Here is a 14,948-nt window from a genome sequence, read left to right on the forward strand (position 1 = left end):
AGTTGCTGTGCGATTGGATGTACTAACCGCCGGAGAGTGAAGCCAGGGTTATGTTTTTACCCGATTCGAAAAGGAGAAAAACTGCATTATTGTCTATAAGATTAGAATTTGCCAAAAGTCATATTTATTGTTTCATTACACATTATAATTACTATTATTTCAAAATGAAAATAACCCTCCCCCTGCCGTCATGGGGATTGCCAGTGTTGCCAGATTGGGCGGGAAATCTGGTCCAATCTGGCAACACTGGCGGAGGCGTCACTAAACAATCCAGTACAGTAAAAAGCTCAGCTGCGCTGGACCTTCAGAAATGCTTGAGAAAATGTAACTTGGTCAATAAAAGAGCTACTTAAAATTTATTTAATTCAGAAAAAAGCTATTTGTTGATCGTTTTGCGGATAGCTAGATAGTCACTCACCTTTGATTATGAAGATATTCCTGTTTTTCACCTCCGATACGACAACATTGTTAACCCATCCACTCTTGAAAAAAAGTTTGCTATCCATACTTTTGTAGGCTTTCATTTTTTTTGCGGTATAAGGTGACGGATTCTCTGTAAGATAAATGTAAATATCTCCAAACTTCAAGTCTGGTCGAGACGTTGCCAACTTCACAGCAATGATCACAAGTTCCGAGTATGTTTATCTTTTCTTGATATCTAATTTGAACATAAATGGTCTAAATAGTTGATGGATTGTAGTAGGCCTATTGGAAATCTGCAAGGCTGCAATTCCCTTGACAGGCCGGCCCGCTGTTCGTTGCCATTTTGTCTGCGTTTGTTGCCCTTCAGGTAGCCATGGTAGTCACGTGACTGCAAAGTATGAATACTGCTCAGACTACTGATGAGGATGGAATGGTGAACGGTGTCAAAGGCTTTGGTAAGGTCAATGAATGTAGCAGCACAGTGTTGTTTTGTGTCAAGAGCAGAGGTAATGTAGTTTAACACCTTTAAAGTGGCTGTTGTGCATCCATACCCAGCATGGAAACCAGACTGTACGCCAGAAAGTATACCAAAAGTATTAAGATAGAATGTGAGCTGATTGTTCACAAGCTTCTCAAATACCTTGGACACACAGGGCAGGATGGAGATAGGTCTGTAGCTATTTGGGTCGGACTGCTCACCACCCTCAAACAGGGGGAGGATAATGGCTTCTTTCCAGTCTGAGGATATTTCAGTCGTATGGAGTGAGAGGTTTGAAGAGTTCGGTTATGGGTACTGCAATGATGGGAGCTGTAGTTTTGATAAAAGAATGCGGGAAGGTCATCAGACCCAGCTGATTTGTTTGGGGTCAAGAGCAGACAGTGCCTTTAAAACCTCCCCCTCTGTCAGAGGCCGAAGGGAGAAACTGTGTGTGGGGGGGTGGAGGTTGGGGTGGCAGAGAGGACTATGGGCTGCGGGTGGCGGTGTGGTAGGGCCTTTGAAAAGTGTATTCTCAAAGACAAAGCCAGACTTTATGAAATGGCTGTTGAAAGTATCTGCCATTGCAGTCTTATCTGAGATGACAAGATCATTCACTTTAAGTGAAACAGGCATGGCCTAGGACTTGTTTTGAAGTTCTCTTACCGTTTTCCAAAAGACATTGGGATCGGTGCTACACTGTAAATTGAGCCTTGAAGTAACCAGATTTGGCATGGCGTACGGCTTGTGCAGCCTTACGGAGCTGCCGAAATTTTAGGTAATCTGTGGGACATTTTGATGGAAAGGCTTTTCTCCATGCAGCATTCTTTTGTTTGAGAAGAGATGTGAGCACTTTTTCAACCGTTGTTTCTTGAGGGGTTGCATGCTTATTGACCGCAGCACTAAACTGGTCTATGAACAGTGACCACGAATCCTTCATGACTCTGTCCCAGTTAATGTTGGCCAGGTCATGGAAGAAAGCTTGGGTGTTAAAGTGCTTTAGTGAGCGCTTAATGCTGATGGAAATGGGCTGTTTGGCGGCGATGATTTGGCGAATGCGTGCGATAAAACAGTGGTCACTGCGGTCGCTGCAGAACATACCAGATTGATACATGTAGGGAGTGGTAGTAAGAATTACATCTAGCAAGGTAGCCTTATCCGGACAGTTGGAGTTGAGCCTGGTTGGGTGGGTGATAATTTGGTGAAGATTAAAGGAGTCTTAACTGCTGTGTGACTTTCTCGGGAGGCATAAGCATGTCCCAATTGAGATCCCCAAGCAGATCAAGCTCAGACCTAGGGAAAGGTGCCAGTGCTCTACAAAGGGCCTCAAGAGTACATGCAGGGGCTGAGGGAGGGCGATAACAGCCGGCCACAGTAATGGAGAAATTGTTTGATAGTGCCGTGTTCTTCGGAAAAAGTTTGCATTTAGGGTCGCTTGTAACTCACTTTATTTTGGTAAAGGGTTTGCTATGATATCTATGAAGCAAAAGGAGAGGAATTGTATTATGCACGAGCAGAGATACACAGAGATGTGTTGTGAATTTTATACTGGGCAGGCGTGGACTCAGTTATGTGCTCTTATTGGCTAAGCATGGTGCTGAACTCCCGCCTCCTGGATACCCGTATGTGTACTCTGCGCTGAGCCCTTGAGGCTATAGCCGTTTCTCAATTCGCGTACTTGTGCGTGCTCGTGTGCTCGTGGACTCGTGAAACGTCATCAGTCGTTGCCCGAGCACTGTTCCAATTCGAAGCACGCATCAAGCGAGTACTGTCGTAAAACCCGGAAGTGTTCTGGATGCGTGCTCGATATCGCCGTTTCACCGAGCATGCATCGGAGGTGGCTCGTGTGTGCTTGCTCCCGCTATAAATCCCAGGATGCATTTCGCACTCGCAGCAGTACGAGGGCGGACAATATGGAGAAGACGCACAAGTTACAACTGTAGCTTAAGTTACTCTTAACTTATATATATATTTATATAATATATAATATATAGGCCTAATATAATAATAATAATATATAAATATATATATGTAAGGTCGTGTGTGTGTATAGCTTATACACATGACAGGACACTCATATCTTTTCAATTGTTATTCATTCAGAATATTTACATACTATTTGAAAATGAAAGAGGCTGGGATTTGTTTTATATCATTTGTTTATATTGTTCAGTAGTATATGCCTAAATGAGGCCGTAGCACAGTTAACGGACGAGCAGAGGTGGTGACGTCATCGAGTCCGCTGCTGTTCCAATTGCAGGTACGTACTCGCGTGCTCGCAAGTATGTGCTTGAAGTACAGACTTGCCAAGTACGTGCTAGCAAGTCATCGAGTCCGTAGTACGCGTGCTACGAATTGAGAAACGGCCATATGTGTTGGCATTGCAACTTGGTTTGTGGCTTGGTGCTGACCTCTTGTGGCAATGTGCGGGAATTACACTTGTTTTTGTGGCCTTAAGCGTCTGGGTTTCTCGAACACCTGTTGGGCCGCTCTTTTCTCTAGAATTGACACATGATGAATGGCTTCCTGTATGAGCTGGACGCCTCCCTAGGCTCAGGATCCCTCCCTACGATGGGAAAGAAGCCTCTTTAATTTGTAAGGGCATATGTGTTCTGTTGGTATGAATGTGTGAATTATGTCACAATTCCCTCCCTGGTCATCACAGATGACCATCCTTAAAGCAGTATAAAAGTATAAAATGTCTAAAATATAAAGCAAAATATAAAAAGTCTCAATCATCAACACCACCTACCGAGAGGGAAAAACTCCCTATTGGAGGCCAAACCACAACGCGCCCCCCTAATTCTGGAATGGCATTCACCTTGGTGGGTCTCATAGGAAATACAGGCCCATGTCAACCATAGAACAGTAGGGTCACATGGAATACACAGTGGGCTGCAAGACTCACTCAACAACAAAGCAGTAGACATAGAATCATCACTAAATTTATAATTCAAAGTCCGTCATGCATAATTAGGAAAACAGTAATCAAAAATATGTCATGCAATCATCAACCATAGATCTAAAAGGGCAAACATATAGGTTTAATCATAAACACACCAAATACCTCTACATATGTGTGAAACAAAATCCTACACTTTCAGCATGCATTGAAAGTCAACACCACAAGAATAAGTGACATAATACATTTTAGACGACCCTCAAGGAGAGTAGCAGGCAGAATACCAGAATCCAACCACCTTGGTGAGTTCTAAAGACACAAATTAAGCTTTTTTGTTTTGCGTTGTTGTTGTTTTTGCTGTTGTTTTGTATCTTAGGCCTATTTGTTGTTTTGCAATGTATTTTTGTACAGCACTTTGGTCAACTATTGTTTTTAAATGTGCTACATAAATAAACATGAACTTGAATTGAATCATGGAGGCTGGATGTTAGCAGGCCAGGCAGGTGGATGGAGGCTGGTTGCTAGCTAGCAGCCCGGGCAGGTGGGAGGGGGCTGGATGCTAGCAGGCCAAGGAGGTGGATGGAGGCTGGATGCTAGCAGGCCAGGCAGGTGGCTGGAGGCTGGATGCTAGCAGGCCAGGCAGGTGGCTGGAGGCTGGATGCTAGCAGGCCAGGCAGGTGGATGGAGGCTGGATGCTAGCAGGCCAGGCAGGTGGCTGGTGGCTGGAGGCTGGATGCTAGCAGGCCAGGCAGGTGGCTGGAGGCTGGATGCTAGCAGGCCAGGCAGGTGGATGGAGGCTGGATGCTAGTAGTGGGGCCCGCAGACGTTAGCAGAGCCTTGAGATGCTAGCCGAGTCTGGGGATGTTAGCTGGGTTGCTGGAGCCTGAAGATGTTAGCAGAGCCTTGGTGGATTACTCGTTTGGTATGCTTTATGTTTTCATTTAAAATCCAGTGTGCTCAGTAGTAGGTGATAAAAGAAAAAGAAAAATACGAACATAGACAAACACACAGGCAACCTAACGTGCGGCCATCTTGGGAAGGGGGCGAAGCAATCTAAAAAAAAAGCGTATTTTTATCATTAACATCTTCATTCGCCATCCATTTTTAGCCTCATTCACTCCCATCCCCACACAGAACCCCAATGACTCCTGGATCACTAGGCAGCCCGGCGCAGTGCAGCGGAGGAAAGAGAAATCTCACAAAAAATTGCAGCGTGGACTTTGAGGCAATGGCTCAACTGAAAGATGGGATGAAACAGGCAGGCAGCGGAAGAAAGAGGAGGAGACACAAGGGGATGTTTTTGTGTGTGTGTGTGTGTGTGTGTGTGTGTGTGTGTGTGTGTGTGTGTGTGTGTGTGTGTGTGTGTGTGTGTGTGTGTGTGTGTGTGTGTGTGTGTGTGTGTGTGTGTGTGTGTGGGGGGGGGGGGGGGGGGGGGGTTAATCTGTTAAAAGCAGTCTTAATGATCGGGAGAAGAGGCACCATCGACCGTAAAGAGAGCTAATCACTCGAGTGCTCCTGGGCGTAAGATTTCTTTATCCCTTTCAGCATTCCAGGCATCATTATGGAGATTATAAAGATGTTACATGAAAATAATCCCCTTTAAGTGGATCAGCCCGTCTCACAGAGCCATATCGCAGGGGTCTTTCTTTGCATTTCCATTTCCATTACTAACCGTACCTGTTTAATATTAATTGGCAGGCAATGGCTGCTTGTGCGGCGGCCATAACTTCACACCTGCGTCCCAGAGTCCGCTGGACACCCGAGGAGGCCTGGGGGCACGTGAGCAACGCGGGGAAAAGAGAGAAGCAGGGGAATCGCACGTGGGTGCCTCGTAGGCCTACATAACAGTGGCATTCATCTCTAAATTGGCCCATAAGGGTGATTTACAGTTTGTGCGGTTTGCTGCGTCGCACAGTACAGGACTGCCCGATCAGGATTATGCTGCGTGGCATTAAATGTTTGGCCTGAGAATGAGGATGTGCCATTTTTTTTATTATAGCCTATTTAACGATTTGAAAGATAGACACTAGAATTATGTGTAGCATGCTGTGGTGTTCAGCACATAATACGGTTTCAGTGGCGGAGATATGATTAGGATCTTAAAGGAATGGATCCTGGTTTTAAATGTCCCGAATACCAATTCTACTACTAATACCCTAACTGGAATTCAGAGCGCTGCTCATTCAATTAGGATAACCAGGCAATAACTCTCTCTCTCTCTCTCTCTCTCTCTCTCTCTCTCTCTCTCTCTCTCTCTCTCTCTCTCTCTCTCTCTCTCTCTCTCTCTCTCTCTCTCTCTCTCTCTCTCTCTCTCTCTCTCTCTCTCTCTCTCTCTCTCTCTCTCTCTCTCTCTCTCTCTCTCTCTCTCTCTCTCTCGTCCCCTGTGTAACCCCGCCCCCTTTAATAATCAGTTAAGCAAACGTGGATCAATGTTTCCATGGGAACCGACTCATCCCTGACCATGGTTTTACACACACGTCCCATCCATTGTTCCAGATTGAACCTCGTATAACAGACCATACCGTTACCAGTCTCCCCACTCAGTGATCCAGTGATCTAATGGTCTGTTGTACCCAATCACGTGAGCTCTCTGCACTTTGGCACTCTATATTTATTATATTATTTATTTACATTTGCAATGTCTTGTCCTGTCTTGTCTGTCATGTTGTAAACTCCACTGTACCAAAACAAATTCCAAACGTGTTTACATGTCGTGGCAAATAAAGTCTTCTGAATCTGAACCTGAACAGACATCGATATTGTAGTTTTGTTTTTTTAAGGTAATCAAGGTTCCCGTAATTCAAAGTCAATCTCAAACTTTCTTCATGGCTGGGCGGACGACAAGTGTAGCATAGAATAGCAGGTAAGTGTAGATCTAAACCAGATTGGTCTGAGTTGGCAGTCTGTCAGACGGGTGGTTCGCATTGCGCAGGGCACTGGAAACGAGCATTGGAATCGCTGTATGTCACAGTGATCTAATCATCACTGTGATTAAGTAGAGAAAGGTTTTCAGACTGAATCAGCAGTATAATGTCTGCATATGTGTTCATCATGTTAATGCTTCTTACTCGACCCCAAATATTCAGGTGCGGTCAGTGTAGCCTATCTAAAGCCCGAGAGGAAGAGCTCAACTCCAACAAAAGAGGAGATCCAGAATGTTCTTTACCTGTGAGTTTATTACGGGTCAACAACCATCTTCGAAGACCACAGGTCATGATTGCTGATACAGAGTTACATGTTAAGCATAGCCTGGTTTATCATTGGTATTCAATCTTCAAAATGGTGTTTGACTCCCAGCCGTCGAGTGTTCAAAATATTATAACTGGTATAATCAAACTAGTTGTAATATATACCTTCCTTCAACTAGTGAAGAGTGAAATTCAAAATACATTTGGGATTCAATTTTGGTTGAAACTTAATTAATAATAACATTATACAAGATACTCATTCAACATTAACAAGATAATCAATGAAATGCATGCATTTTAGTGATTATCTAAATTGTTATTTAGTACAAACTTTGTTTGTACTTGTTATAAAGTACAAACTTTAACTTAAGTATAATCTTTACTTAAGCTTACTCTCCAAAAGCTACTTTATTGACCTAAAACACACACACACACACACACACACACACACACACACACACACACACACACACACACACACACACACACACACACACACACACACACACACACACACACACACACACTCTTTCTCTTACTTTCTCTCATCCACACTCCACAATTTTCTGCAATCAGTGCATATGCTTACGTTCTTAACTTGTTGATATCTGCTAGTGGAGTTATCGTAGGCTAAAAACTTTGTGTCTAATAGTGAATGTGAAGTTGACGCATATTTTTTTAAGATTGAATTAATACCTTATAAGTGCATAGTTTTAACAGTTTATTCCACATATTGAAACTGCACCATCCTCTATAACAGGCCCTTTCTAATCCAAAATAAAATCGTCATAGCCAACGTAGTTGATATGTACAAAATATATATTTTAGTATCATTATGATTTGAACAGGTCTTATGGGTTAGTAAGGTTTCAACAAATAAATGGCGTATCAACTTAGTTGCCTGTCAAATGCATGTATGCAGTTGTCAAGTCTGCTGCAACTCTTGTGAACGGATATGACGCAACCAAAAAATGAGAGGCGGAAGTCTCCCAGCGACCACAAACAACGCGCCAAATTTGTGAAAACGTCAACACCGGGGTAGCGTTTGAAAACCTGCTTAGTGATAAAGTTCCACAAGGTAAAAACTACAATACAGGAAGGAAATTCATCATAGTATCAATATTATATATTGTCTCATTGATTTGGAATGGAGCTAGTTCGTCTTAAACAAACAGAACACAGAAAGACACGTCGTTTAACGTTATACCAGCTTTTCAAATCGGATTTTCCCGATTTGTAATACAACCGTGCATGAAAGTTTGACAGCTTGTTGATACTAAAAATTATTTGATAATTTGCAGAATGGCAGTGCCATTTGTGCAGGACTGGGACCTCGTACAGACTCTTGGCGAAGGAGCTTATGGAGAGTATGAATGTTTCAATGCATTTTTTGCTTGCATGCCATCCCTGTATCTATCATCTGTTCAAGCGCTTTTGCCCGTGTACTCTAAAGTACTTCGGTTTGAAATGTGCTATATAAATAAATGTAGCTTGCCTTGCCTAATCATCTTGCACACAGTCTTTATACTTAATTTCAACTGAAGCACATTTCCGTTGATTCCGGTGTTTCGCTGTCTCCAGAGTTCGGTTACTAGTGAACCGGCAGACCGAGGAGGCGGTGGCGGTGAAGGTGATTGACACCTCTCATGCAAAAGAGTGTGCTGACAATGTTAGGAAAGAAATCTGCATCCACAAGGTCGGTGATTTATTGTTTGTTATGTTTCTCACTTCAGAGTGTGCTGTCAGTGCTGACGACTCACACACGATGTTCTTTTAAACTACCGTTTTGGGGAATGAGAAGATTACTGAAAGCAGCTGAAATGAAGACAAACATCTAGTCGTAGAGTTGGGAAGTCCCCTTTCTATCAAATAGAAAGCTGAATTGAACTAATTATTACATTACCATCATGTTATCTGATACATGATCTATTTTTAACTCCTGAAATAGGATGTTGCCAATAATATACAAAAGCTTTAATTTGGGATAATATTGTTATTATCATTGACATGTATGTATACCTGTAACACTGTGTGCTACTCAACAGATTCTTAGTCATTCCAACATTGTGCGTTTCTTTGGTAATCGGAAGGAAGGCCCAACTGTCTATCTATTCCTTGAGTATTGTACTGGAGGGGAACTGTTCGACCGCATAGGTGAGAAAGACTTCTCCTGTTCCCCAGCAGCCTCTGAGCACAATACACATTCAATCAAACTTTATTTTTATAGCCCCTTTCTTGCAAAACAGCAGGACCAATGGCTAAATAACGGGAAACACTTCAGTTAAATTATAGTAAGAAATTATATCATTACCACAGATTTACTTGGTTTTACCTTAAACAATGGCTAAATAACGGGAAACAGTTCAGTTAAATTATAGTAAGAAATTATATCATTACCACAGATTTACTTGGTTTTACCTTAAACAAGGAAGATTACCGTGACTTGATTTAGCACAAAGGATTGATTTTATTCTCCCATCACTGTTGTACCAACCAACCCTGCCACCAACCAACTCATTGGTCCTGAAGCTTGTTTGTGTTGTCTTGTGTTGCTAGCCAGCCACAAAGAACGCTTCAGTTGGAGTTTGCCACCTTTAATGTCCTTCTCTTGTCTTCACTCAAGAACCTGACGTTGGAATGTCGGAAAAAGATGCCCATCGTTTTTTCCAGCAGCTGATCGCAGCTGTGGTGAGTCGCAGAGGCTTCTATTGTTTGCATATTTCAACTTGTTTTCTACTCCTCTTATTTTGCCTACATTTAATAATCTATCAGATGCTTAATCCAAAACAATTTGCAAATGATGCCGAGCTCAATTTAAGTGTTAATATAAAATAATTGTATATGTAACATTTTCCTAAATGTCTGTCGTACCCAAATACACTTCCAGGAGTACCTTCACAATATTGGCATCGCCCACAGAGACATAAAACCAGAGAACATTCTGTTGGATGACAAGGGTGAGAGAATGGGCTTTGAATATGACAACGCATGCTTCATTTCGATTTTTTTTTATTTTTTTTATGTATTATTTCCCCAGTTAGTCTTTGCCGATTTCAAATCCTTTTTTAATGGGTATAAAAAATAGCTAACTTTTTATCACATTTCTTAGATAACCTCAAGCTGTCAGACTTCGGCCTGGCCACCATGTTCCGTCACAAAGGGAAGGAGCGCCTGCTGAACAGGCTCTGTGGAACTCTGCCCTACCTGGCGCCGGAGCTCCTCGGCCAATCAGATTTCTACGCTATGCCGGCGGACGTGTGGGCCTGCGGGATCGTACTGACGGCGATGCTCGCTGGAGGTAGGTGGCAGCTAACAACCGCTCGCTGTACTTCGAGGGACAGGTGGCGGCGGTGGTGGTGGTGGTTGCGAGAAGGAAACACTAAACTCCTACTGTGTGTTAATACTTTTCCTTAGCATGTGTCACTGCTTTATTTCTTAAGGATTTCTTGCATAAAAAGTGGTAGTCATTTGTAGTTGCTTAAAAGGCCTCTGAAACGCCACATGCTCACTGGTTTGGGAAATGTCTTTCTTAACTCTTTGGGTTTACAGTTGGCACATGTAGCTTTCCTGATCTCAGTTCATGGGCAGCAGTTTTCTTATTTGATGTTTGTATTAAAAAATAAAATAAAAATATGATATGTATTTACCCCAACTAACCAAACCAGTGGACTTCATTGAGAGATTTCCTTTGCTATGGTTTCAGAGTTGCCGTGGGACCAGCCCAGAGAAAGCTGTCAGGAATATACTGATTGGTTACAGAGGAAAACATACCTGCCACCATGGAAGAAGGTTCAACCAAGTCCTCTTGGTAGATCTTTGTTTTTATTTAATCCTCTAACGCCCTGTATGTGGCTAGCGGTTGTTGGATACAAAAACATTCTAGGTCAACTGGAAAACTGACTTCATTATTGTAATACAAAGAAAATAAATGTTTTCTTCCTTTGGTTGGGAATCTTAAACTGTGTGTGTGTGTGTGTGTGTGTGTGTGTGTGTGTGTGTGTGTGTGTGTGTGTGTGTGTGTGTGTGTGTGTGTGTGTGTGTGTGTGTGTGTGTGTGTGTGTGTGTGTGTGTGTGTGTGTGTGTGTCTCTCAATGGGTGACGTCATGGTCTTCCCATATTGTTTACAGTCTATGTATGATTATGCACCACATATCTGAATCAAACTTCCAGAACATGTGAGGCCTGCTTCAACACTTCAGGGTTTTTGGTTATTTTCTTTTTTTTAATCAATTGTATTTACTGCTTTATATTAATCTAATGTTATTTATCAATTATTAACAAATGGATTCATGGACTTAAAGGTTTGTTGTCCAAGTTGTTGATGGCCAGTCCAGGGGAGCGTGTCAGCATCTCGGATATGAAGAAGGACCGTTGGTTCACTACAGGTACGCACAGGCAACGGTACACGGGCACGTTAAAAAAACAAAAGGGAAACCCATGTCAACACCATGTTCCCCTGTAGGCGGGAACCCCCCCTCGGACTCTCATGGCTCTTCCAAGAAGATCCTTCGTACGGATGCTGGAAGCATCTCCCGGAACAAAAGGTCAGATTTTGTCGTCTTTTTGACTGTCAATCCGACATTATGTGTTATTAATGTTTTCCGGCTTAGTGATGTTTCACGTGTTACACGTGTTGGATGACTATAGGTGTGAGTTTATTCATCCCATCCATCTTTTAGCTTTTAAGATTGTATTTACAAATGAAATATAATCTGGATTGACTTTAAGCAACATTAAGGCCTACTTGTGCGAGCCAGTCTTTTGTTATAGGGACACGATTGGTTTTTGGTAGTTCTCACTGTAATCTCTTATTATTATTATGTGACTATTGTTGCTAGCTAACACGGTCGCAGATGTGAAGGAGTCAAGGGGGACATTCTTGATACTTTAACTTGCATTGACTGCACAGCACTGCACACACGTTTCCCCTCTTAAGTTGAACGGGGCTTAGATGTGTGTTCTATGGGTTGGGTTCAGTGTCTCACAGCAGTTGCGCTGATGCATGGATGTGTGTTATGAGCTCGGTGCATTTGATGGCGATTGAATGAATACTCATAAGAATGAGGATGTTTAAAATGTTACAAGAATAGAAACCACTTTTTATTTTTTTTATTTGATTAACATAATTATCCTTCATTTGTGGGACAGTGGGATAAATATTGTGACTGTCAAATTTCTGAACACTCAGCCTCCCTAAAATTAGAAACACAAAAACACCAGCTTTATGAAGGCTTCTTCGTATCGATAGATGGGCCTGGTGCTGGTGACATGTAATCCGCTTCATCACATAGACCAAATCCATCACCAACATGCGTAGCCTCGTCTTCAACCAGAATACGTGCCCTTCCTGCCTTAAAAGCAGATGGCGCCCTCTAGATGGAAACTACGGTGTTACCGGTAACCACCGTGTTTTCAGAAGGAAACACCCCGGTGTGGAACTATGCCCAACGTCGCAACACAACCTGACCTCCGACGTGTCTCCGACCCTGTGCGTTGTTGTGGTGCAGCGATGAGAGGATGCGGTTCTCCAGCTCCCAGCCGGACCCCCCGGTTCTGGGAAGGTGTTTCTTGGAGGCGGTGCTCTCCATGGGCCCCACAGACGGGCAGGTCAGCTTCTCCCAGCCCACCCGAACGGAACACATGCTGCTGGGGAGTCAGCTGCTGGGCACACCCGGAGCCAGCCAGGTAAACCTCACTCTCTTACTCACCCGCACGCAGACCTGGGTATCCACACGGACAATTCCGTGTGCTTATGTCAGTTCCGGTTTTCTCTTTCAATCAAACTTCATTTTCATAGCGATATAAAAAAAAAATACTATGGTTTAAACCCTACTTGATGAAATCTTAAATACAAACTGGTATTATATGTAATATAATTCACTATATTAATCACGGTAGCTTTCTGGATTTTCCCCATGCAGCTACTGTTTAGAACCAAGATGGCCACTCTGAATTTGGCCTAAACGCTGAATCCTAAGTAGATCTTGGACCACCCTTTGTGTACTGACGTTCTTTTCTGCCCTGTAGACGCCCTGGCAAAGGTTGGTGCGCAGAATGACGCGCTTCTTCACAACGAAGAACGTCGACGACTCCTTCTCTGCCCTGAGGGACACCTGCGAGAGCCAAGGACTCGCATTCAAACAAACCTGTACCAATCAGGTAATGGCACATGATTCATACACACCAATCAGTTAATGGCATTTTCAATGCAGACCTCATCCAATGAGATGACCGCACAAGTCTTTAGCACCAATAAGGTAACTAGACGTGACTCGTCAGGGCACCAATGGGGTAACTCCGTCTGGAGGCGCTAGATGGCAGCATTATGTAGGGCAGGAAGCTGCACTGCTAGTGTGTTCAACGTCTAGCTGAAAGGTTCTGTGTTCAATCCCTTTCTGACCAACCTCAACCTGCTTCTTCATGACCAGTATCCTGATTGACTGTTAATTGCTTTGGGTACATGTGGGTGTGTGTCTTGATTTTATACTCAATGGCAGATAGTAGGTTGACGCCTTATCGTTTTCCTTGCAGGTGACTGTTAGCACGCAGGATAAACGCAACAATAAGCTCATCTTCAAGGTCCATCTGTTCGAGATGAATAAGAAAGTGCTTCTGGATTTCAGACTATCCAAGGTACACTGGTCCATCAATGTATTTTTGTAATTTTTTCACGTGTTCTGTTTAACTCATTTTGTCTGTATCTCTCGGGTACCAGGGCGACGGTCTGGAGTTCAAACGTCTCTTCCTGAAGATCAAACAGGGGCTCAGTGACATCATCAGCCCTCAGAAGATCCCTCTAGCGATCACATAACGGGTTCTTTAAGCCAGCGCTTTTATTTTTGTATGTTAGTATATGTACGTGCCAGTTTGGCAGTGTTAATAATTGTTTGGTTTAAATATCTTTTTATGGCTACCATGATTTTGATCAGTTTCACTGAGGAATTAGAAGTTTTTAAGGATTTGTGAGTTCGTGAAGAGGTTAACGTTAAAATAAAATAATTAAACCTTAAGCAAGCGTCAGTATTCAGTCACTTTAATGTGGAGTGCGGCATTCTATGTAATATTGACCAACACTTGTACTGTGAACCTAGAACTATTTATTTTGTGTTTTTATAAACTCGTGTCGCTAACTAAAAGCCAAAAAGAGTACAAAATGTTTTTCAAGAGCAACGGCTCCGATGCGGGCTAGGACCCCGTGGCCTTCACAGTGATGGTGACGTTGACGGGCTCGTCGTCTCCAGTGGGCGGGGCTTGGCTGTTGGTTGGCGAGTCCTGTTCGGGTGGGGGCGAGGTTGGGATAGGCGAGGCCGCTCTGGGCAGCGATATGGCGGGAACTGGGAGGGAGAGTGTGGTGGTGAGATAATGTCCAACAGGATTATGTATTTGGACTCTACAGGGTAGATATTGGGAATTATTGGAAAAGGAACTAACTGGACTAAAATAGTTGCAAATCCTAGGCTGTGCATTGAATAAAAAATTATGTATGTTGGTTTACAAAAAGCTATTCCAGTGCTTAAAGAAAATATGCTTATATTTATGTTTTTTGGCCTAGACTAAAGTCTCTACTTTATGGTCACTGACCATACCGCATATAAACCAAAGGGTGTGAACCAACAAATAATATATAAACAAAAAAATATATCTTGAATACATTACATATGTTTAATGTATTCAAGGTTGATATCAGTTGCCTCAACACATGCTTAATAATATTTTGTTCATTAAAGAAATACAAATAAAATCATGATTGGAGGGTTATGGATCCAACAGGATTAAAAATGCTGCTTCATACTACCTGGGCTGGTACCAAGGTCATCACCGTCTGCGAGCTCGTCATCGGGGAAGTTGATGTTTTCCCTCGACTGGCCATGCTGCCTGCATGGGGAGACCAGAACAAGACCGTTTAAGGGGATCAATGTCTCTATGAAATGGGGGATATTTCTGTGTAATGGGTACAAGT

The 14,948-nt window shown here is 42.9% G+C and overlaps 2 protein-coding genes across 3 annotated transcripts in view; both read left to right on the forward strand.

The window, feature by feature from the left end:
• The window catches only part of LOC130385249 (glutamate receptor 4), a 1,260,456-nt gene that overhangs the window by 329,813 nt on the left and 915,695 nt on the right, over positions 1-14,948 (forward strand). The window lies entirely within an intron of this gene.
• On the forward strand, positions 7,944-14,115 carry chek1 (checkpoint kinase 1). Its single transcript, XM_056593710.1, has 14 exons — positions 7,944-8,066; positions 8,290-8,355; positions 8,570-8,684; positions 9,034-9,142; positions 9,612-9,676; positions 9,876-9,945; positions 10,098-10,286; positions 10,692-10,796; positions 11,290-11,373; positions 11,451-11,532; positions 12,496-12,673; positions 13,016-13,147; positions 13,520-13,621; positions 13,704-14,115. The coding sequence occupies exons 2-14, from the start codon at positions 8,291-8,293 to the stop codon at positions 13,797-13,799; spliced, it is 1,392 nt and encodes a 463-aa protein (XP_056449685.1). The 5' UTR covers positions 7,944-8,066; position 8,290; the 3' UTR covers positions 13,800-14,115.

This window comes from Gadus chalcogrammus, chromosome 7, assembly GCF_026213295.1.
Source record: "Gadus chalcogrammus isolate NIFS_2021 chromosome 7, NIFS_Gcha_1.0, whole genome shotgun sequence".
Taxonomy (NCBI): domain Eukaryota; kingdom Metazoa; phylum Chordata; class Actinopteri; order Gadiformes; family Gadidae; genus Gadus; species Gadus chalcogrammus.

Coding starts and splice junctions, on each gene's coding strand:
- chek1 (XM_056593710.1), top strand. CDS start 8,291: ATGGCAGTGCCATTTGTGCAGGACTGGGACCTCGTACAGACTCTTGGC. Junction 8,685..9,033: donor AAGAAATCTGCATCCACAAG/GTCGGTGATTTA, acceptor GCTACTCAACAG/ATTCTTAGTCATTCCAACAT. Junction 9,677..9,875: donor AGCAGCTGATCGCAGCTGTG/GTGAGTCGCAGA, acceptor ATACACTTCCAG/GAGTACCTTCACAATATTGG.